General features: G+C 39.0%; 1 protein-coding gene across 1 annotated transcript in view; it reads left to right on the top strand.

Moving 5' to 3' along the window:
* Positions 1-22,638, top strand: part of SMS (spermine synthase) — a 48,472-nt gene that overhangs the window by 10,869 nt on the left and 14,965 nt on the right. The window contains exons 2-9 of the mRNA XM_085210856.1: positions 4,420-4,540; positions 13,102-13,195; positions 13,908-13,972; positions 16,499-16,674; positions 18,481-18,637; positions 19,011-19,098; positions 20,045-20,159; positions 20,743-20,822. Of these exons, the coding sequence (XP_085066982.1) occupies positions 4,420-4,540; positions 13,102-13,195; positions 13,908-13,972; positions 16,499-16,674; positions 18,481-18,637; positions 19,011-19,098; positions 20,045-20,159; positions 20,743-20,822 (896 nt within the window). The remainder of the gene's footprint in view (positions 1-4,419; positions 4,541-13,101; positions 13,196-13,907; positions 13,973-16,498; positions 16,675-18,480; positions 18,638-19,010; positions 19,099-20,044; positions 20,160-20,742; positions 20,823-22,638) is intronic.

The raw sequence follows: 22,638 nt of genomic DNA, 5'->3' as shown, positions 1-22,638 counted from the left end.
GAAGGGTTCAAAATCGGGGTTATGAGGTGAATATTCTTACACAAGATCTAATTCTGTTCCCATAACTTGCAAAGACTTTAAGTCCTCTGGTATGAGGAGATCTTAAAACAGAATATTTTTTTAACTAGTCTGGTCCTATAGCAGATCACAGAGATCAGTGTTGGAGTATCTGGTTGAAACTGGCTGATGTTACACATGAGGACAGCCTGGATGCTTACAGTTTGTGGGGCCTTTGAGCTGCCCTCATGTTTGCAGATGACTGTTAATGTCTGCTGAAACTCCAGAGGAATATCTGTGACTGTTCCAAAATCTCTTGAAGTGTACTGTGTTGCCAAAACCATCTGGCTTGAACTGATCGGTCACTTTTGAGAACTATGAATCTCACAGATCTTCTATGCAGTGTTCTTGTTTCTTTTCAGTAGAGTTGAAATACTTTGTCTTCTCATTCCTTCTGGCAAATATCAAGTATTTAAAACAGTATTTCAGACTTGGTAATCTGAATTTGCCTCCTTTGGTCCTGAGTAGTACACACATTTGCAAAAAAGGCAACCTACTTGGAATCAGCATTGAGATGTTAATTTAGTCTCTTCCTAGTGGTTTTATCACCATTGTCCTTTTTTCATTTAACACTTGTTAGAGCATATCTGAGTTTGGAGTGAGGTGGTGGCAAGTGAGAGAGAGATCTTGAGATTCCTGAAGCTTTGTGATGCCTTCAAGCAACCTCTCATGCCTTAAAAGGAGTCTCCCAGCTTTGGTGGATTAATTAATTAGCCCTCCGAGGCAAACCTTGTGTGGTATAACCAAAAGGAGACCTGATGAAAGAACATGTTATTTTAACTTCATGAAGTTAATCGCATAATAGGAAGAAGTTACGCCTGGCTGCTTAGCAAAGAAATCTGCTGTAGAATGATGAGCAGCTTGTGAGGGATTAGTATCTTCATGGAGCAGAAAAATGTGATGACTTATCCTGTGGTCTTTGCCAAAGCATGTCCCACAGGAATCCTTCGGGTTGCTGAAAGATGAATGGGGTTTGAACATGAGTTCTTCCAGAGGATCTCTTTTTCAGCTTATTAAGTGTCTTGCAGGAGCTGCAGAAGTGAAGTGGTCTAGGAGTCGGTTACATACTAGTTCTGTGTGAGGTTTCATGCTAATTTGCTGACCTGGAAGGATGTGGCATGGTATGGAAGTTATTGTCTGTGGCATACCAGAACAGCATTAAAGAACATGGATTTTGCAAACGATAAAGGAGTACAGAAAGCAAAACAAATGGTGAACAAGAAGAGGGCAAGGGGAGAGAAACCTCTCTCTCTTTCCCAGTGCAAAGCTGCAAAAACTAGGACCAATTTAGGAACTCTAATTATGGTTGTTTCTTTTGAGGTTATGTCATAAAATATGTTGGCTTGACTGTCTCATCTATTATTGCTGGAACCACAGTTATTTAACAGAAATTTAGCTTGTTGTGCCCTCGTGATGTTACCTGGCTGATGCTGAATATCAAGTACAAAAATGTAATGGTACAAATATGTGCATTTCACAGTAGGGTAGGGAGGAAAAAGCTTCATAATGATAGCAGACCTTGTAGACGCTCTCTCAGTGAGGGTACAAATCGTCAGTGGGTCTGCTTACTGACTGACAGAGGGTTACAGTTGTGCCAGCAGTTAAATTATTCACTGCTCTCTAATGATACTTGTTTTTTGTTAATTAGAATTAACAATTAATGGGGAGTTAATGAGTGAGACATTAAAGACGGGAGGTAAATATCTCAGAATATAAATTAAAGGTCGGGCAGTATGAGCAGTAAGAAGCAGGACCTTTTTGCTTCTCATAAATGTTCTTGGCAAGGTATTAGGGAATTGGCTTGCTCTAAATTTAATGCAGATGGAAAATTAAAGGTGCTTTTACCTCTATTTCTGTGATGAAAAACAGAATTAACAGTGTAGTAGGCTTCATAGATAACAGATCCATAGGTTACAGTAATCAGATTTCAATTTGTCTGGTTGTTTGCTAGATGAGACAAACTTTGTGCGGTTTATTTGGTATAGTTTTCTTCATTTGCCTGAAACATGCATGCATCAGGAACATGCTGGAAGCTATTGCTGGTTGGTTTTGGAGGTGACTTGCTTCCAAGGTACAAGGGCTGCTCCAAAAGTAATGCCTCTCATTGTACGGTCTTGGCCCATGATGTCAGAAGCGAATGTTTGTGGCATGACGGTAAGCACTGAACCTTCCCACCAATATCCCATTACATTTTGTGGCTGTGTGGCAGCAGAGAAGCAATCTGACACAATGGTGTCTCACACAGAAGTGTAATTGAGGCAGAGGTGTGTCTTTGAATTTCTCTGTGCAGAAAAAAAGAAAAGGCACCCATTGATACTCACTGATGCTTGCTGAATGTTTATGGACACCAACCAGTGAAAGTGAGCACGCTGAGGTGGGACAGTAGGTCACCTCTGTGGCTGCAGGTTGTTATGAGCATAGCATGCAGGCTCTTGTTCACCACTGGCAAAAATGCATAGCGAAAAATGGTGGCTAGGTTGAAAAATAGTGTTTTGTAGCTGAGAATTCCGTCTGCTGAACAGTGCTGTTGTGCTCTTTGAATCTGTTGTAGTTTTCATGGAAATAAATAGGAAGTGCTACTTTTTGAGCAGCCTGCATATTTGCAGTTGAGGGCTGTGAATAAAACCAAATTGTCTTAGAGTAGTTCTTTAATTGGGGCTGGGTGGGACAATGTCAGGGCTAGAAGCAGTGAGTTATAAACAGTCTGCAAGTAGCTAAGTCAGTTATTTCTCAGTTATTTTAGATCTTTGTGATATTTGCATTTTGTATGGCTATAATGGCTTAGTCTTTTGTGCATTTGAAGCAAAATGATTATACTCACCTCACTGCAGCTGTCTGTGGCTTCTCACTGCACACTTACAGGTGTGACAGTCTCACTAGCTTGGTTTCAGTTCTGATAGGTGTAGCTTTACCAGATCATTGATTAACTTCTGTAGTCAACTCCAAACAGCTGGTGGATCTCAGCTTGTTTTTGGGATATCTGTTTGAACGGAGTGCTTGAAGTAGTTATAACAAGTATTTCCATACACTTTAAAAAAAAAAAAAAAAAAAGACTTCTAGAAAAAAAAATCTTAGGCATGCACCAAACTCATTGCTTCTAACATCAGCATCTTCTAACTGAAGAAATAGTTAAATAGTTGCATGTATAAAGTATCAGCTTGCTTTTGAAGAAGTCTTCAATTACTTCCAAGTGGATTTCTGTGGATTTTTTTTTTTTTTTTCATAGCATCTTGAGGACTGTGCATGCAAGTCTGTATTGCCCTAGGTGTTAGCAAAAATGACGTTTTTCTCTGGGTTCTTAATCTGTTTGCGGGATGGATAGATATCTGTCAGAGTAGCCTGACCATTTCCGTGAGAACGCCTCCTGATACCAATTCCATCACTCAGTAACTAGAAGGCTGGTGTAAATTGTGGAAGTGGCGGAATGATGTTTTTCATGATTATTTTTTTCATTCTGTAACTCTTCTAGATCACTGATGTAAGCTAAATACACTGTCAAGGAAATATCTCAAATACTTGAATTTGGCAAGCATTGAATATCAAGAAAACTCTGAAAGTTGTCTTACTCATCCTTCTGTTCCCGGACTAACATGTATTCAGAAATTTTATCAGTCACTCTTCAGGAAGGAAATTGTATGTTTTGACACGTGTCAAAGTGGAAGCAAATGCATCTTTGCTTCCATTTTAATTTCTATTGGCATTTATTTAACATTATTGTGTGCTGAGAGTCAGCTGTGTGGTGCATTGAAAATTTCTTTCCCCTTCGCTTCTGTTGGTTCAAGGAGTGGAAGAGAAAATGACCACTATTTAGATAGGACAGCTTGCTGTATCTACTTTTCATTGCCTTAAGCCAGGGTAAGTTAACTACCAGGCTTCTTCTCAGTGCTGCTGTTTATTTGTGGGATTGTGGGTTGTGGTGGTTGTTGTGGCTGTTGTTGGGCTTTTTAAGTAATAAAACTAATTACATGAATAGGATTTGGATTGCCTTAGAGTACAGGAGTTGACCAGTAATAATAGACATAGGAAAACCACTCATTCTGGCAATTGTAGATTAAGATGTTTTTGTGTAGGGATAAAGACTGATTTAAGAAAAACTGTGTTGGAATCTCTGTGAACTAGAAAATATCTGTATGGATTGGGAAATGCATGATAGTTTGTTTTGTGCTGTTTTTCCATCGTCGTTGTCTGAGCAACTGCTTTTCAAGCTTATAGTTGCTCTCACAGAACTCAAGGGAATAGTTGTGTATCATGTTGCCAGTAAAAACTTCTCAGCGTCTATACAAAGAAAGGAAACAAACCAACAAAAATTGATTTAACTGGAAAATCCTCAATGATTATTTCCCTGTCTGTTCTATCTTGCAGCTGATTGTAATGCTGTTCTTAAAGCTCTACAGCCCATTTTTCAAGAGCAGGGAATGACAGAAACAGTTCATAACTGGGAAGATCATGGCTATTTAGCAACGTACATCAAAAAAAATGGCAGGTGAGTGGATTTTCCTTTTAATTTCCCATCTGTCTACACTTACAAATATTTTTCTTCCTTTCTTAGATGTTATGGGGTGCAGGTAGAGGAGACTTCTTTCATCCATTTTGTGTGTGAAATTACTCTAAAAGAATGCAGAATACTGTTGAGAACATTGTCTGTGCCATCTTCTAACATGGTTATCAGAGCAGTTGAACTAGTCCATTGTCTGCTTGTGCAGGGTACACAGGACCACATCCAGGTGGTTTCTGCTGATCCCCAAGTAGGAGACTCCACAGCCTCTCATGGCAGCCTGTGCCAGTACTCTGGCATTTGTACAACACAGAAGTGTTTGCTGGTGTTCAGAGGGAACCTCCTGTGTTCCAGTTTGTGCCCGTTGCCTCCTCTCTTGGCACTGAACACCATTGTAAAGGGCAGGGCTTCATCTTCATTGCACCATCCCTTCAGGTATTTATAGACATTGAGATCCCCCCCTAAGTCTCTTCTTTGTTGGACTGAGCAGTCTCATCTCACTCAACTACTTCTTATGGGAGAGAGACTCCAATTTCTTTGTCTTTGTTACCTTTGTCGAGCTCTTTCCAGTAATTGTCTTCTACTGAGGAGCCCAAGAACTGGATCCTGCACTCCAAGTGTTGCCTCGCCATTCACAGTGGAATAGTGGGGAAGTTTGAACTGGAACTGAAGCTCTTGAACTGCTGGTGGTGTTTTACTTACTGCAACCAAGAATACTGATACTCTTTCTGACTGCAAGGGTATATTCAAGTTTGTTGTCCATTATGCCTCCCAAGTCCTTTCCTGAGGAGTACTTGGGTGGCTCCCGGTGTATGTATATCTCCTTGTTGAACTTTTGAGATTCTTAAAGCCCACATGTCCAGCCTGTTCAGCACTCTATGGATAGCTGTGCAGCCAGCAGCAGTACATGTTCAGTCATTCAGCTTTTAATTGTGCTGCCAAACATGTCTTCTAATATTTTGCACTGGAGGATAGTTGTCAGTATTCCTACTACTGTGATAAGATGAAGGATAGAGTGCTGGGCCTAGTGACCTTCTGACAGGGGAAGTGGTCTGTTATGCTGTATCTTGGTTCTAGATATCTTGGTATTGTTCATGGTGTTAAGTAATAGAGTTGGGCAATAGTGCAGTGTCTCAGACATCCATATCCATGAGCTGCATATGCCTGAATTTATGCTCTTGGGTGAGACCAATAGTTTGTCTGTGAAAGAACTGGTTGGGTCCTTTATTCTAGAGACTACTCCCAAAAGGCAGCATCACTGAAACTGTGCAGTTTGAGCTGCTTTTGCTGTCATGTAGTTGTATCAAGTAGCCTTACTTGATGCCTTGCTCCAGGATATGCAGTACATGCAGTCAGCCTTATGATAACAGAATTCTTCCCCAGTGACCTGTAGTGCCTCTGTTGCTTTGAATGCTTTGAGAAGGCAGTTGATGAGATGGAAGAGAAGCCTCACTCAAAAGGAGAGGAGAAGTGGAGTTAAGTGTAAGCAAGGATGGGGCCTACCTATTCTCAGAAGAGTTCATCTCCTTGAGCCTCCCAGGCTGAATGCAACTAGTTGATTATTGCTTCTTCTGTTCAGTAGTGTAACGTGTCAGGCATCTCTTTGACTAGCAGGGTTAATCTTTTCAATTCACCATGAGAAATACCCAACAGAACACTGAACTTTTGGAAGACAAATGGGGACTTGAGCATCTTTAAGTAAGACGTAAGTAGTTTTTCTCCTACAGCATTACTTTTTGTCATTCTTGATTTGCAAGGGCTGACTTGTTCTACCGCTCTTCATTCATCATGTTGGTTTTAGCAGTAAATGTAGCACTTGCCCCTTCTCCCTATTCTGTAACAGAAATGTGGTTAACTGTCAACGCTCTTGATTTTGATCTGTATATAAACCACTGTAGCGACGTTAATGCTAAATTGCATACAAATGTTGTCAGCTCAGAGTTACATTGGTGAGTGAAGCTGCTGAACCCTGTAATTATTAAATAAATGCTCAAATAAAAATTCTAATATGGCACATATGCTGCATTCCTAAGAGGAGCAGTTCAGGAAATCATTCTAAGTATAATAAAACTGAAGCAGGAAGAACGCCACTATGGAAGAGCTAAATATTAAGAGGAGACTGTTCACATTTCAAGTGATTCTTAGTGCAATTCTATTTATAAATCAATAAATAATGGTTATTGCTTTCTTATATTAACTGCAGTCTGAAATTACTGTCTTTGGCTATTCAACTCATTGTCTGTAGTAGTGTGAGTGAAATACATTTTTCTGTGCTTTGCCAGCCACATTGAATAAACACTGACTTAAGTACAGCAGGAGAACTTTCTGTAAGTTTAGGGTCCTCAGCATTTTGATTTCCTTGAGTTGTGGTATTTTAGATTCCTCACAGAAGTTGTATATACTTCATCTGAGGCAGCCTTAAATAGCATGTTTTCCATTAACATAATGTGATATACTTTCAGTTAGCTGAAACAAACCTGTTGTAAACAACAGGAGGCTGGACAGGTCAAAAAAACCAGCACAGCCAAAGCAAATAATTCATGAATGGCAAGATGAACTGGTTATAACATGCAAAGGATTTGATGGCAACCACATGGGCTTTATTTTAATGCTAGCAATTCTGTCTGCTTTTTGAAGACTTTTAAATATTGCAAGTTTTTAATGCTACTCAAAATGAACTAAAATAGAAAAATGCTGTCTGACACAATTAGTGTGAAAGTAGCCTGGGGATGCAGACTCCTTTCCCTTCAAAGTGAGGACCTTCTTGAAATTGAGTAGTATATAGTGGAAAAGCAGAACAAAAACTGATGAAGGGCAGATAATATGACTAAGTTGCAATTTTCGCATATGACTTCCTGTAAGGATGCAGGGTACAAAATTTCCCTGGCAAGTGGAAGGGAGCTGACTAGCTTGCTCAAGCATGAAAGATGCATGACTGTACTGTGAGGAAGTAGTGTGAGGGTATGCATGTACATGTATTTTCTAATTATCCATAGATGACTGAGCAAGTCAAATGTGCAACTGACGTAAGCTGGGTATTAACCTCAAGAAGAGTGCGTGTTTGATATTGGATAGTTTTGTTAAGGAGTGCCTGCAGTCCAACACCTGTGCTGATATCCTGTACCATGCCCTGTTACAGATTGTTGAGATGCAGGTACTGCTGTTGGCAAAACTTTCTCTGACAAAATACTGTGTGAACAGTTCTGTGAAGGGCTACTGCTGTTAAATGAATTAGAGTTTATTTGGGGATTATGCCGTGCTTTCCCGTTGGCATTACCAAAGCAACAGATCCTCCTTTGTTGATGTTTAGCAAGCCAAAATCGGTTCTACCTGGTGCATTAGCGTTGTGACTTACTCTCAGCTTGAGGGGCAGGGCATAACAAACCTCAAAACAAACTAATTGAGGGAAGCTCATTTGAAAACGTTTTACTAATAAGGTTGTCAAACAAAACCATGAGTGAAATACCCATTCACACTCTTGAGTTGTTCAGGAAATTGCTCTCTTTAGCCAGTCAGGTCAGTGTCTACAGTGGCGTGAATGCTTTTCTGTTCTTGGCCAGCCCCTTTGAGGAAATGCTGCCCTGGGAAATAGCAACGTGCTAGCTACAGTTCTGGGAGGTTTGGGGATCTCAGCAGTTTTGTTTTCCTGAGGTATATTTTCACATAGCTTGTAGAAACTGCATATTTTTGGGAGCCCTGTAAGTAACTTGTTTTCATTTAAGTGTCTTTCATTGAGTCACTAGAAAGTTTTTTCAAGACATGAATGTGAAGTCTTTATTTTGCTGAATATATATATGGTACTTCATACAGAGTCATGAGGCCCGTTACATCTTAAGATATATAATAATAATAATAATAATAATAAAATAAAGCCAGGGTAAGAAGATGATTGAAGAGCAAGTACTGTATTTTGACATCACAGAATCACAGAATTGTAGGGGTTGGAAGGGACCTCCAGAGATCATCGAGACCAACCCCCCTGCCAAAGCAGGTTCCCTACACCAGGTCGCACAGGTAGGCGTCCAGGCGAGTCTTGAATATCTCCAGAGAAGGAGACTCCACAACCTCCCTGGGCAGCCTGTTCCAGTGCTCCGTCACCCTCACCACAAAGAAGTTCTTACGCACATTCCTGCAAAACTTCCTATGCTGCAGCTTATGTCCGTTTCCCCTCGTCCTGTCTCCACGTACCACTGAAAAGAGACTGGCCTCACCGCTATGGCCGCCACACCTCAGATATTTATAAACCTGGATCAAGTCCCCTCTCAGTCGTCTTTTCTCAAGGCTAAACAGACCCAGTTCACTTAGCCTTTCTTCATAGGGGAGATGCTCCAGGCCCTTCACCATCTTTGTGGCCCTCCGCTGGACTCTTTCCAAGAGATCCCTGTCTTTTTTGTACTGGGGAGCCCAGAACTGGACACAGTACTCCAGAGGAGGCCTTACCAGGGCAGAGTAGATGGGGAGAATCCCCTCCCTCGACCTGCTGGACACTCTCTTCTTAATGCACCTCAGAATACCATTGGCCTTCTTGCCCACGAGGGCACATTGTATCATTGCTATTTGTACATACACTGAGAATGGTACTCACAGCTGTAGTGTTTCTTGTCTTTTAGTCTTCCTTACCCACATCATCTACTCAAATACTTCCCTGATCCCCCTTTTGTTCCTTTGCATCTGAAAGCTCTTTAAAAAAAAAAAAAAACAAACACAAAACCTGTAATCCTGAGCCGGTGTTTCTGCAAGACTCTCTTTTACAAAGGCCGTGACTTTTCCCCTATTCATGCATCCATCTTAAGCTTCTGTGTTCTGAGGTTTTTGTTTGTTTGTTTGTTTGTTTGGAGAAAGGTAATCCTAGTGCTACTTCAGTTCATTGTCGCAACAGTGCAAGATTTAACCAGTTGAAGCTTTGTTTGTCACTGAGACGATTGAGACGATTGTGATGAATATGTTAACACTGGGAAGGGAGGCTTAGGTGTTTCTATGTTTTTTTCTGACCATTGTGTTTAGTTAACAACTATGGCAGTCATCACCGTTTAAAGGAGCAGGATGGACTTTCCTCAACTCTGTGCTAGATGAAAATGTTGCTGCTTATTCAGTTATCTAGAGTGTGAAAATGGACTGAAGAACAGTTGGAAGCAATTGCTAGGAATCAGCAACTATGATAGCTTTCACTGTTTTCATTTCCTTCCTTTGTTTAAAAAAAAAAAACAAACAGGAACAATCATAGAGTGAAAGACCGTGATTGCTTAATTCCTTAATGTTTCTAAAGTAATTTGTAATTAAGTAGTATTTAAAAAAAAAAAGTATTCTCCTGTATATCGTTGTCTTGATAATATTTTTGTTGTTGATGATATGTTTTGAGATTTCCTATTATAAATAAACTCTTGTTTCTCCCCTCATGGGTAATTTGACAGGTGGTAATTTCTTTGGCAACGTATTCTTCATATACTTTACTATTATGACTGTGCTCAAGGTTAGTCAGTCAGCGGATTCAGCATTGATGGAGTGAAGAGGGCCGCTGTAGGTACCTGTCTGACATGTCTGTCTATCCAGTTTTTATCTGTAGAGAAAAAAAAAAAAGTTGAATATGCAGGATTGCAGTATTTTTTACTCCTCAGTCAAACAGCTGAGGCAGGGTAAACATCTGGGCTTAAAATATGTTGATCTCTCCTACTGTTTCTTTTTAAGTTCAGTTGTTCATCCAAAACCTTTTCTGGTTTCAAACAATTATTTCTTAACATCTGATGTTCCCTGTTCTGAAAAATATAACTCAGGCTAGAGCCAGCATTTGGAAGACTCAGTAAAAATATTCCTGTAATCACAATCCATTTCCTTGCAAGCACAAAAAGCCTGGGTACTGCTGTACAGGACGTGCAGGTGGGATGTTAGGACCTTGTTATAACAAGGGCTGCTTTTCATATGTTTTGTGCCCTAATGGAAAGGAGAGGCTCCTTCTTTATTTAAGTTTTTTCCTTGTTCACTTTATGGAAGTGCTTGCAAGCTTTGAAAACTAGGATTTTTTTTTTTTTTCTGTGAGACAGGAAGGGGAGGGGATTCTTGTGATAAAACCTTAATTTTTGGAGCTGTTTTGTCATTTAGATTGCTAAGTAATCTTTGCTGTAATTTCAGAGATATGATACTGAAACTGTATTATTGTTCCATAACACTCTGTCCTCTACTGTTATCGTAAGAGCTGCTGCTGAAAACCTTCATTCACATGTTGTGGTCATCAGACAAGTGAAGGAAAGCAGAAGCAAAGTAGCCTTTGCTGTCTCCTCGTTTCAGCTTAGTCTGTGGGTTCAGTCTTGGTCTGCCGATATTGCCTTAGTTTGCTGATCTGATTGCTTTTTTGAATGCCTACTTGCACTGTTTAACTATTGTGTCTTAGTCTTTACAGACTTTTCAGTATTTTGTACTGGATTTCCAAATAGTTATCTACTTGTTAAAAACCACCTAGCATGGATGTGTATCAGTTTCGTATAATAGAATCATGTTACAGAATCTCTTGAGTTGGAAGGGACCTCAAGGATCATCAGGTTCCAAACTTCCTGCTGCAGACAGAATTGCCAGTTGTTAGATCAAATACTAGATCAGGCCTGGGACCCCATCAAGCCTGGCCTTAAACACCTCTAGGGATAGGGCATCCCACCACCTCACTGTTCCAGCACCTCACCACTCTCTCATTAGATGTCAGGAGGAAGTTTTCTACTATACATGTCTCTTCCTTTAGTTTAAAACCAACCCTCTTGTCATATTCCTCATATTTATAAACTCCCTTTAAATATTTAGAAGGCCTCAGTGAGGTTTCCCTGCAGCCTTCCCTTTTCCAGGCTGTACAAGCCCAGATACTTCACAGGAGAGGTGCTATAGCCCTTGGATTATCGTTGTGGCCCTCCTCTGGACCCTCTCCTACACTGGGGGCCCCAGACTTGAATGCACTACTCTAGCAGGGGCTTCACAAGGGCAGAATAAAGGGAGACAATCATTTCCCTTGCCCTACTGGTCACCCCTTGTCTGATGGAGCCCAAGGTATCATTGGCCTTCCGGGCTGGAAGTGCACTCTGCTGGATCACGTTAAGTTTTTCAACAGCCAGAACCCTGCTGTCCTTCTCAGCAGTTTCTTTGAAGGTTTTTTCAATTTAACATATGTTTACTGTTTGAGAACAGGTATTGGTAGCTTAGCAGTGTCACTACCTCACTCTGCTCACACCACCCACCATCTCACTGTTTTATCTCCATCGGTGTTCAGCAAGTGTTGATGAATGTCAATGGGTGCCATTTTCTCTACATAGAGGAACATGACACTCCTTTCTTTCATCCACACTTTCATGTTAGACGCAGTTTTGTCAAGCTGTACAAAAAACAACATGATGTGTTGTTCCTTGGTTATTTTCTGTACATCATTCCATCAGGACAAACTGGGATAATTTATGCAGGCATAATTTCCTGGTGATGGTGTCAGGGGAGTTCTTAGTTAATGACTTTTCAGTGATTTAGTTTAGTGATTGTTGTAGTGTATGCATTTTCTAGTCTCTACTCTAAAATGCTTGTAGGGAAGACACCTAGTGGACAATCGGGAAAATGTAGAGGGAAGATCATTAATTTGATGCAAAGGTGTGGATAGTTGGGCAGGGAAATCATAGTGGAAGTGTGTGTGCTGTATAAAAACATCTTTCTTTAGGCAAGACCTATTCATGAAGTCTTGAGGAAAATCAGACACTTCTCAGGGACATCTTTCTAAGAAGTGTGTGGCGCATAATTTCCTTGTAGTCATTCCATCCTTCTTGTCTTTTTCCCTTCCCAGTACAGAAAGAGTGTAGACTTTGCTTCTCTCTTTCTGTTTTTTTTTTTGTGTGTGTTATTTGTGTGTCCTTTTCCATATTGCTTATCTTCTGTTTGTTACATGCTCCTGAAGGTCCTCCTCCATTTGTCCTCCTTGCACTTATGAAGCCTTGTTCTTGGCTGCTGTAATAAACCAATGTACAGCATACTCTTGCATTTGCACTCATCACCGAGGTTTTGCTGCTGCAATTTCTTGTTCATTGTGTGTAAATGTTTATTTTTTCCAATGTGTAAATTTTTATACAGCTTGAATCTGAACATTGTCTCTTTGAGAAATTATCATACATTTAGGAAAAAAAAAAAAGGCAAAAAGCGAGAAGTAAGAGGAGAGGAAACATCCCATTGTGTTCTTCAGGCTTGATTTCATTATAAAGAAAACCCCACCTATCCAAACAGGCCTTACTCAAAGAGCTGAGAGTAGACAGCATACTTCCTCTTGTAAAATGGTGGCTCTGGCTTAAACACCCTCTTCATTAACTTGCTGCCTGCTGGTTTTATTAATTATGCAGTGATTGGCATGCTCTTCCAGCTTTTCATTTACTGCTGAGTGACTTCTAGAGGAATAATGGATCTGGAATTATCAGCAACTGACAGGCTCCTGGAAAAAGAAAAAAAGGAACTGGCCATTCTGAATTTAACTATGAATTCCAGGCTTTCTTTCCTCATCTTTGTTAATGTAGCCATCATCACTGTTTTTCTTTATTTTGCAGTTTTGCCAATTTGAGAATTCACCCTCATGGATTAGTGTTGGTGGACCTGCAGAGCTACAATGATCATACAAAAGGAAGAGAGGAAACTGATCAGGTAGTAGGGATGCTTTTCGTATTATGCTTAGCAAACTGCATGGGGAACCCCCTCTTTTCTTCATGTCTATTAAAGCATATCTTGGTAAAATATTTTTAAGTAACTGCATTCATTGTATCTCAGCGTCACAGATGTGGAGTAGTGGCTGTTGTAATGATGCTTGCATGAATGTACTGGGCTTCACATTCTTAGCTATACAAGTTTCAAAAACGTAGCAGCCTTGTTTTAGCCTTCAGTTCCCTTCCTATACACAGGGCAGAGAGAGAAAGGATGTTCAACCCACCACACGGTGTACTAGAGTATCATTTTTTCTTCTCTGATGTGGGCGATGGGAAGCCTTTGTTCTAAAACTTTCCCCAGGTAGAAGTATAATTGCTTCTTCCCTGATGTGAAATTCAGAGTTGGGATTTTTGGGGGGGGGGAAATGAAACCTTCCAGGATTCTTGTGCTCCCTCTCTAGGTTGGGTCTGAGTGTTCTGGCCTTTAACCCAGACAGTTAAATGCAGTGACAGCTGTTAGTAGTATGTGTTCACTGGCTACTAATGAAGGCAGGGCAGATAATTATTCATAGATTTCTAATGTTATGTTGCATGTCTTTCACTACTGATGCTTCTTATTATTGCCTTTTAACTAGTCTAATTTAAAAGATGTTGTACATCAAGTGATCGCTTCTATAAATTCCACCTCTTTTGTTTGCTGTTTTTTTTTTCAGCTTCTAAACAAAGTAGAAGAAAGAATGAAAGAATTTTTTCATAGCAATCTGAAAAGGGTAAAGCGGTAAGTTCATGTATATATACTTCCACATTTGTCTGGGTTACTAAAGACATAAATTACGCTTTGCTATGCTGCTGTGAATAAGTAGTCTGGAGTATGAATTTCTGTGTATGTTTTTCCCCAGATATTTTGAAACAGTTTTATAGCAGAACTAAAGAGACTGAGTTTTCTCATGTTAAGTTTGACCTTCAGTGTTGTTACTTGGGCAAGAATTATTTCTTTTATTGTTTTCTGCAACAGTTGCATGAATTGGTGGGAGAAAATGCAAACAGAAGGCAAGAGCGCTCTGCTGTGGAAGAGCTAAGGAGCCAAGGGTGGCGGCAGGCCATGCCAGGGCATGAACTTTACCTACAACATCCAGTCCCACAGCTCCTGATGGGGCAAGCAGGGCTGGGGTGGGTCCCTGATAGTGCTGGGGAGGGCCATATACTGCCAGGCTGGGTGTCAAGAATGGCAAAAGATGTGGGCAGGCACAGCTGTAGCTTAGCTCAGACAAAAGCACGAGCCAGAGCCAAGGTGGACATCCTCTCCCAGTGCTGTCTCATGCGGCTTGGTCCCAGCAACCAGAGCAGGATTATCTAGATTTATCCGATGGAGCTGGGTTTGAGAATGGGCAGCAAGCAGTGGAAGTTTGTGTGCCTGTGACCCTCCCAAGAAGATGTAAATATTTTGTAACAATTTTTGTAATACCACTGAAGGTAGATAATAACATGTTGTGCTTTGCAAGTCTTCTCTCATTTTGTAGTTTACTTAAATACAAGGTTACGTATCAAACTGTGGGAACATTAACGATTATGTTTTGACTATCACTGGGAAGACATTTCACACTGGTATTTCCCAAAGGTCTGGAAAGGGCACACCACACTTTCATGTCTTCATAGTGACCAACAACTTGAAGCATAAGGAGCTCTTGCTGCAGATGTGAATTTGCTGGATGATGCAGCAGGTACCTTAAAGAATAGATTAAAAGACCTGGAAGTGATTTTAATAAAAGTAAAGAAGAGGTGTAAAATCAGCAAGATAGCCGAACGCCAAGGAGCAAACTGCTAAATTGGAAAACATCTATGTGGTACTATTGTAGAAAAGAGTCTGAAGGTTATAGGAGATAGCAGTTAAAGTGATAGTGATTAAAAAATAATACACAATGTATCACTTCTTGGTGCTTTTTTCCTCTATCTCATCCTTGTTGAACTGTACTTGGAGCATAGTTAAAGATCATTTTCTGTATGTTTCTGTTGGGGAAATGCTGTCTCTTGGAGGACACTTTAATATTGACATACTATGCTGGATGTCTGTAGAATCCTTATTACTTGAACTTGTTAAACATAGGTCAGGAAAAAGTCTATCTGAAGTGATCTAGATTAATTTTGTTTCCTGAGTATAGGAAGATGAATTTCTTTGGACAGTGATTTTGGACTGGATCTTGTAACATGCTCCTCAACTTTTTAAAATCTGTTTTGCATCCTTCTGGATCACACATGATCTCTAACAGAACTAGTGCCGCTGGAAATTGCTCTTTCTACCTTTTTCCTTGATCTTGTGAATAGATGCTCTTGCTTTTTCAACATGTACTGCCATCGCGTGGTTTACTGAGGGTACAAAGTATTCCTGCTGTGTTCACTGAGAATCCCTGGTGAATTTGCAAGAAGCTTGTCTATCTGATTTTCTCCTGCACCTTCTCCTGAAAAAGACTTAATTATCTAGAGTGCATGTGTGGGAAATTTGATGAACTCTGTGCCTGCACAATTTGCATGAAATGGAATTCAATCATTTTAATTATTCACTACCATTTCAAATATATTTTGTCTTTTCAGGTCTAATACTGATTTCAACCATACTTGTGTTGGAATTAAAAGAAAAAGGAAAAGAAAGAAAAGATTAAACGCAAAGCAACCTGTTTGTCTAGGTGCTTTTGAAATGCATTTTAAAAATAAAACAAGCTGGCAGCTGAGATGTCACATGTGGATATCCAGGATTGTGCTTAAACATTGCAGACCTGGCTCAGTTTGAAGCGCTGTCGTAGTTCATTTTTGTGTTTCCGTATATGTTTAAAATGTCTCTCAGTACAACTTTAGAAGGGTGAGACTCACTAATCTCAAAAGAAATTGGATTCTTAGCTGAGCTAAAGATGGGAAGAGGTTTTGTCGTTCTTGTTTTTGTTGGTTTTTTGTTCACATTCTGATTTTTGTATTGTGGCAATTTCTGGTCACAAACTGATTCTTTTACAGAGGCAATGTTGCATAAGTCTTTTCTCTTAGAGGTGTATTCTTGTGCACTTTGTAGAACTTAGTTGTACATGATAAATGGCCACTGCTATTTCATTGTTACCTTAGCAAATTTTGTATATTTAACGTACTCATGGGTTTGTTAAATGCCTTCAGCATTAAATCTTGCAAATTTTCTTGTTTACTCTTGTAAATACTGTTTATTTACTATATTTCATATGCAGAAGCCAGTGGTTGTTAAAAGGCAATATATAAAATCATTCTCACAGGTTTGGTGATCTGTTTCTCACTTCTCTCTTTCTAGATTGCCAGCCATTTTGAGAGGAGGTGTCATCGATAGATACTGGCCCACAGCCGATGGGCGCTTGGTTGAGTATGACATAGATGAAGTTGTTTATGATGAAGATTCACCTTTTCAGAACATTAAAATTCTGCATTCAAAACAGTTTGGGAATATTCTTATCCTCAGTGGGGATGTTAGTAAGTATTGTCTCAGTGGAGGATCTTCTGGGTGAAATTGTAGGAAGCGTTTTCTCTCTTACTATGTCAGTTTTGATGGATTACTGAAGGTTGTGGTTCTGATACAGGAAGCTAAGTCTTGTATACGTATGTGTGTACATGCACATCTGTTCCTATATATAAAATATTTAAATCAGAAAGAGTGACCAGGTGTAAAAGCTAGAGTATGAACAAGGTATGTGCTCTTTCAAAAGTGTTTTTCTTGCTGTGGAAAATACCACAGGAGAAGTGAAGTTAGCGTTCTCTACCACAGCTTGTTGAATCACTTCATTCATTTTATCTTTTACTGTTTGTTGTGACAGCAACCTCTTGAGGGCTTTTCTTTGACAGTAAAACAAAGTACTTTATCAATCTTCAAAACAACAGTGGAATTCTCAGGGAGTATCCAGAAGTGGAAACGGTGGTGTGTGGGGAGTGGTAATCTGCTGCCCTATTTTTTGTGATGCTGGAATTATTTCCTCAGTGAGATCAGCCAGAACAGCTGTATCCCATTTAGCTGCTGTGTCGTTGAACTTATTTTGCCTCTTTCTTCTACAGAATGCTAAATTGAACTTCAAGTTAGTAGGAAAGTGACCCAGCTTTTATGAGAGGTTCTATCTATGGACTACCTCTGCCTGCTGTTCTCTGTATTTTTTAAAGTGAATCTGAGAGAAGATGGGTTACTGTTCTTTTAAGCCACATAAGGATGCTATTTGCAGTGAAAACTAGACATATCAAGGAGTATGCTTTGTAAAGTCCCTTTGTATTTCAGTTTAAACGTACTGACTGAAGTAAATGAGGGATGTTCCTGTCTAGGGTTAGGATAGCTAATTTGAGGCTGAGTAATTAAGACTTTTGGATATAGCTTTTGAAATCACCAGAAATACCTCTAACCATTCAATGTAGCTATCACCAGCTGTCAAGGGGACTTAAAGAATTCTGTGCAGATGGCAGCTGTGAGTGTTGTTAATACTGAATTCATCAGCAGAGTATTCTTTAATTCTGTTAGAATTGTATCTGAATTGCCAAATTAAGTATTCCACACTTCAGACAGGAAACTTTTTCATTTTGATTTTCATATGGAAATGAGGTTTTCTTTGAATGTTGTCACAGCATGTCTCATAGAAAGAGAAGTATGCCTTTACTTATTTACCTTCCACAGAATTTTAAAACAATGGTCTGTAATTCTATTGTTGTGCCATTATAAACTAAGTGCTGATTGGCAGGCACAATATTAGGATGTGCTTGGTGTAGCGGCACATCATTGCTTTGTTCTTGTAGCTTAGATCTGATGTTAGAGCCAGGAAAGTCATTGCCTGTTTTGAAGGTACCAGATATTAATAGTCATGCTTATTCTTCTGTGCAGGGATCTGCAGGGGTGCATCTAGGTTGATCTTTTTAGTTGGGTTCTGAGAGTGCTTCCAAAAGTCTCCCGATTGTCTTTTGCTGCATTAATTTGAGGTAAAAACCCATTGAAGTGTGTCAGGTGTGGACGCCAAGTCTGAAGTACTGCCTCTTTTGCGCTGCAGATGTGCTTGTCTTGGCACACAGTACTTGGTAATGTTGATGCAGCCACTGTTGAGTTTGCACTGAGGAATGCAGAAGTCCTGTATGAAATTCAGAGGAGGATTTCATTAGCTCTGGTAAATCACTAGTCAGCTTGTACCTGAAGTGTCTCAGCTAGGTTCTTTCTGTAGTTACTCTTACATTGATCTGTATTGTATCTCCTAGAGATTAATCAAAAGAATTAAAGATGTTTCTATCCAACTCTCTTTTTCTTCCATTCAGATCTGGCAGAAAGTGACCTGGCATATACTCGAGCCATAATGGGCAGCGGAAAGGAAGATTACACTGGCAAAGAAGTGCTGATCCTTGGAGGTGGTGATGGGGGTATTCTGTATGAGATAGTCAAACTGAAGCCAAAGATGGTTACTATGGTAGAGATATCCTTTGACAAATGACTGGTCATTTCAGTGTTGTGCAGTCTGTGTGTTTTAGCGTTAAGTACAACTACCAGACTCTAATTTGGATGAAGAGATAGCCTGAATTGAAATTTCTTTCTTGTGAGCCTGGAGCTTTAACATTAATGGTAACTTAATATGCCATAAACAGTGGTTGAAAACAAAAATAAGTGCTTTTTTGACCCTCTGTCTGAATTTGGGGTCAAATATGTAAGCTTGGCTATTGTGATACATAATTACACCTTATTATTCCTTTGTGAATTTCACCTTTTTGAGAATTATTTCCTTGAGGAAAATGAAATTCTCATAACCTTTATTATTTCTGGGATGCTGAATGCCTTAACTGTCTTCAAACATTGACCAAATGGTGATCGACGGGTGTAAAAAGTACATGCGTAAAACCTGCGGAGATGTCTTAGACAATCTGAAAGGAGAGTGCTATCAGGTATTTTTTGTTTTGCTTTTGTTGAAAGTAATGTTTCAAATGTGACACTGAGGCTGGGAGATTGCTGTGGGAAAGTTTGGTAGACGAGCCTTCTGATCTTTCTTAATTTTGGGAAGAAATTTTTACTTTTTCTAATGGAATTCCTAAATGCTGATAGCTGCCAGTGGAATTTGTATTGGAAGTATGCATTATTTTATTTCTTCACTTTCAAATTATTTTAAAAATTATGTATACCCAGAAGGAATGTGAAATATGAGATTTGCCTATTGCCACAACTTATAAATGAAGAGGAAATAGTCGTAGGGATGCAGTGCTAAATATAATTCCCTGAATTGTTATAAAGATCAGAAAAGAAATGTGCTTAAGTTAAGTTGTTCTTCACTACTGAGAATATCTGTTAAAAAAAACCAACGGTTTCAATTTTTTTTTTTAATTTTCAGAGAAAATCTTACCACTGCACTCTTAGTGTATAAATGCATGCAGTCTTCCGTGCTGCATCTGACATCTTTTTATTGATGTGATCTGACATCTTGTTCTGTTTTCATTCCTGCTCCTTCACATTCTCATAAATACTAGTTTGAAGGTGTGAGTTTAAAAAATGCACATTAAAAATTAACTGAGAAGTCACATGCTACTTTACATGAGTCAGTGGCCCTTCATACAAATACTTATTTTACTACTGTGTCAGGAGACTGGAAGTGTTACCATTTGACAGAACAGAGGCTACCTAGAAGTCCGAGCTAGGAAATTGAGTCCTGTGGTGCCTTTATTCTTATTATTCCTTCTTTATAATGACATAAAAAGTTGAAAATTTAACCTGAAGTTAAATCCATTTTTAATTTTGCACTTTGTTCCTTGCTTAGTTCCTGTGAATCCATGTTTGTTCCTTTTTCCAGGTCAGTTCTAGGGTATTTTAAAGATTAATTACACTATTTCATTCTTTTAGGTTCTAATTGAAGACTGTATTCCTGTATTGAAGAGGTATGCCAAAGAAGGAAGGATGTTTGATTATGTAATTAATGATCTGACAGCTGTTCCAATCTCCACATCTCCAGAAGAAGGTTAATCTTCTAATTTATTTTCCTCAACTTCTGCGTAATTTCTCAATTTCAGTCCCTACTGCATAACAATTGGCAATTTGAATGAAAACCACTTTGATTCTTACCTTTTCTTAGTAGAAGCTTTATTGAAGGACAGAGAACGACAGCATATCTTTCAAATTTCTCTTAAGCATTAGATAAAAGTAGGTGCATTGAACTTTTTTGAAAACTGTGCTTATGTTCCAGAACCATGTGAGCTCAAGTAACTCTTGAGAAAAGTGTTCAGTGAGTTCACATTCCAGTATTGTATGCACTCGTACCCATGCTGCCACATATCCTGTCCTTACCCAAAGTAATGAAAACATTATTAAAAACAAACAAAAGAAAACTTACAGAATATTACAGTAAAGAAAAGCAGAGATATTCACTTCTTTGTTGCTATTGTGTATGGGTTTTGTAGAGGCTTTGATTTATTTTTCTTGTTTGTTTCTTTGCTGTTTTATTTTAAGCTGAATGATAGCTGCTTTCTAGATGGTAGTGGTGTTGTAGGTCTTGACTATATAAAGCCAGTAATATTTGTTTATTGGTCATACTCTGTGTGTAGATTCTACATGGGAATTTCTGCGGTTGATTCTTGACCTCTCAATGAAAGTCCTGAAGCAAGATGGAAAGTATTTCACACAGGTATGGTATCTGGATGTAAAGAAGTACTACAGTATAAGTATTGTAATCTATATTTTTCAGATACATCTTTTTCTTAAAAAACAAAACAACAAAAAACAGCAAAACGAACAAAATATAGTAGCAAGCTGTTTTCTCTCCTTATAGTTCTTTGTTTAGATTTTTGCATGAAATTTGGGCTTTCCAAACTGACATTTTCCATTTTCAACTGAAATTGTTCGTGCCTTTGAACTTAAAAACATAATTTCAATAATCAGGAAGGCATACTGCATAATACTTTAGCTGCAAGCAGTTCTTGGAAAAGCAGAACAGGTGTACTTTACAAAGATAGACATGGTTTTTAAGCTGATTTCTTCAGTAATGCAATGTAAGACACGAAAATTTGTGTTACGATAAAGATGTAAGAATTTGACATAGGTACAATGGGACAAGAAAATTAGTCAGTTGGAAGTAAATATTCTTTTTGCTTTTTTTATCAATTCCTAATGGAAATTACAGGTTTTGCTTTGTGGAAAACGGATTTTGAACATTTTGATCTACTTGTTATAATGCTTGGCATTTTATGAAATGCCTTATACAGTTTATATAAGACTTAGTTCTTGTGTCAAGTTTCTAATCCAATTCCGTTTAAAAATAATTTAAGATTGATATGCTTGCTACAGTATAGGCACCTCAGGTATAATGCAACTGTGGTAAAGCTTTCATCTGAAGATGATACTTCTTTGTAATTCTGAACTTAGAATACCACGAAGCCCTATGTAATAGTACAAAAAAAACCTGATGAGAGCAAGCAGACAGTTGAGTGAAATGTGTCTGAAGTTGTATCTTGTGCTGTGCCCATACTTCAACTAGTTTTCTGATGTGTGTAGCATCGAAGTACAGCATTTTGAAGTACTTCACTGAACTCCGTAATAACTGCTAAAATTATGCATTTGAACACTATTCCCATCAGAACTAGCTTTCTGAGGTGTGCAAAGGAATGAATTTGCTCTTAAATTGGACAAGCTTTTAAAGAAATGCAAGATTCACAGAATGACTTTTTTTTTTTCATAACAACCTTAATGCTTTTCTTTGAAATGCAGCAGTTGTGTGAACAAGATAAATACATTATCCTGCGGTTGAAATGCAGGATACAACTAACGCAGTCATACTGCACTAAATTTTTCTGGCTTTTCTATTATGTTAACAGTGGAAATATTCCTTACAGGCTTTGGAATTGAAAGGGAGGCTATGCCTTTTGAACAGAGCAAGCATCCATGTTGCAATTTTCCTACCTGTTAACATACATAATGACTCTACTGGACTTTAATAGTGGATATGTAAATGTCTGTGCAGTCTGTCAGATTTTCTGGAAGGACTCTGGGAAGAAGACATACATAAAGCTGGTTTGATGGCCGTGCTGCAGCCGGTGTGCATGGAGAAGTGGTTGTACATCGAGCTGAAATCAGTGCAGGTTGAGGCTGGTGCAGCCCTGGTTGAGCTTGACAAGTAGACCGTGCACTGAAATTCAGACGCGACTACTACTGACTTGAAAAACTGATCTTAGTCACACACTGAGGACGTGCAAGATTTTGAATGCTCTGATGTATATTGATTGTTAAATGACAGAATTTTTTAGCTCCATGTAATAATGTTGTCTGTTTAAGTTATTTTTGTTCCAGCTGTCAACTTCTAAGTTGCAAATCTTAGGTAATAGGCTGTATTTTACCTGTTGAAGGAATCATTCCTTTTAAGGAAGTTTTTTTTTTTTTTTTTAAACAAAAAAACCACAATACTTTGTGTGTTGTTCCTCCTGGCCTCTCTCATACCAACTTTCTTG

The sequence above is a fragment of the Meleagris gallopavo genome, chromosome 1 (assembly GCF_905368555.1).
Source record: "Meleagris gallopavo chromosome 1, MGAL_WU_HG_1.1, whole genome shotgun sequence".
NCBI lineage: Eukaryota > Metazoa > Chordata > Aves > Galliformes > Phasianidae > Meleagris > Meleagris gallopavo.
Note: the sequence above shows the minus strand (reverse complement) of the source record. Positions and strands in the feature narration are given on the sequence as shown.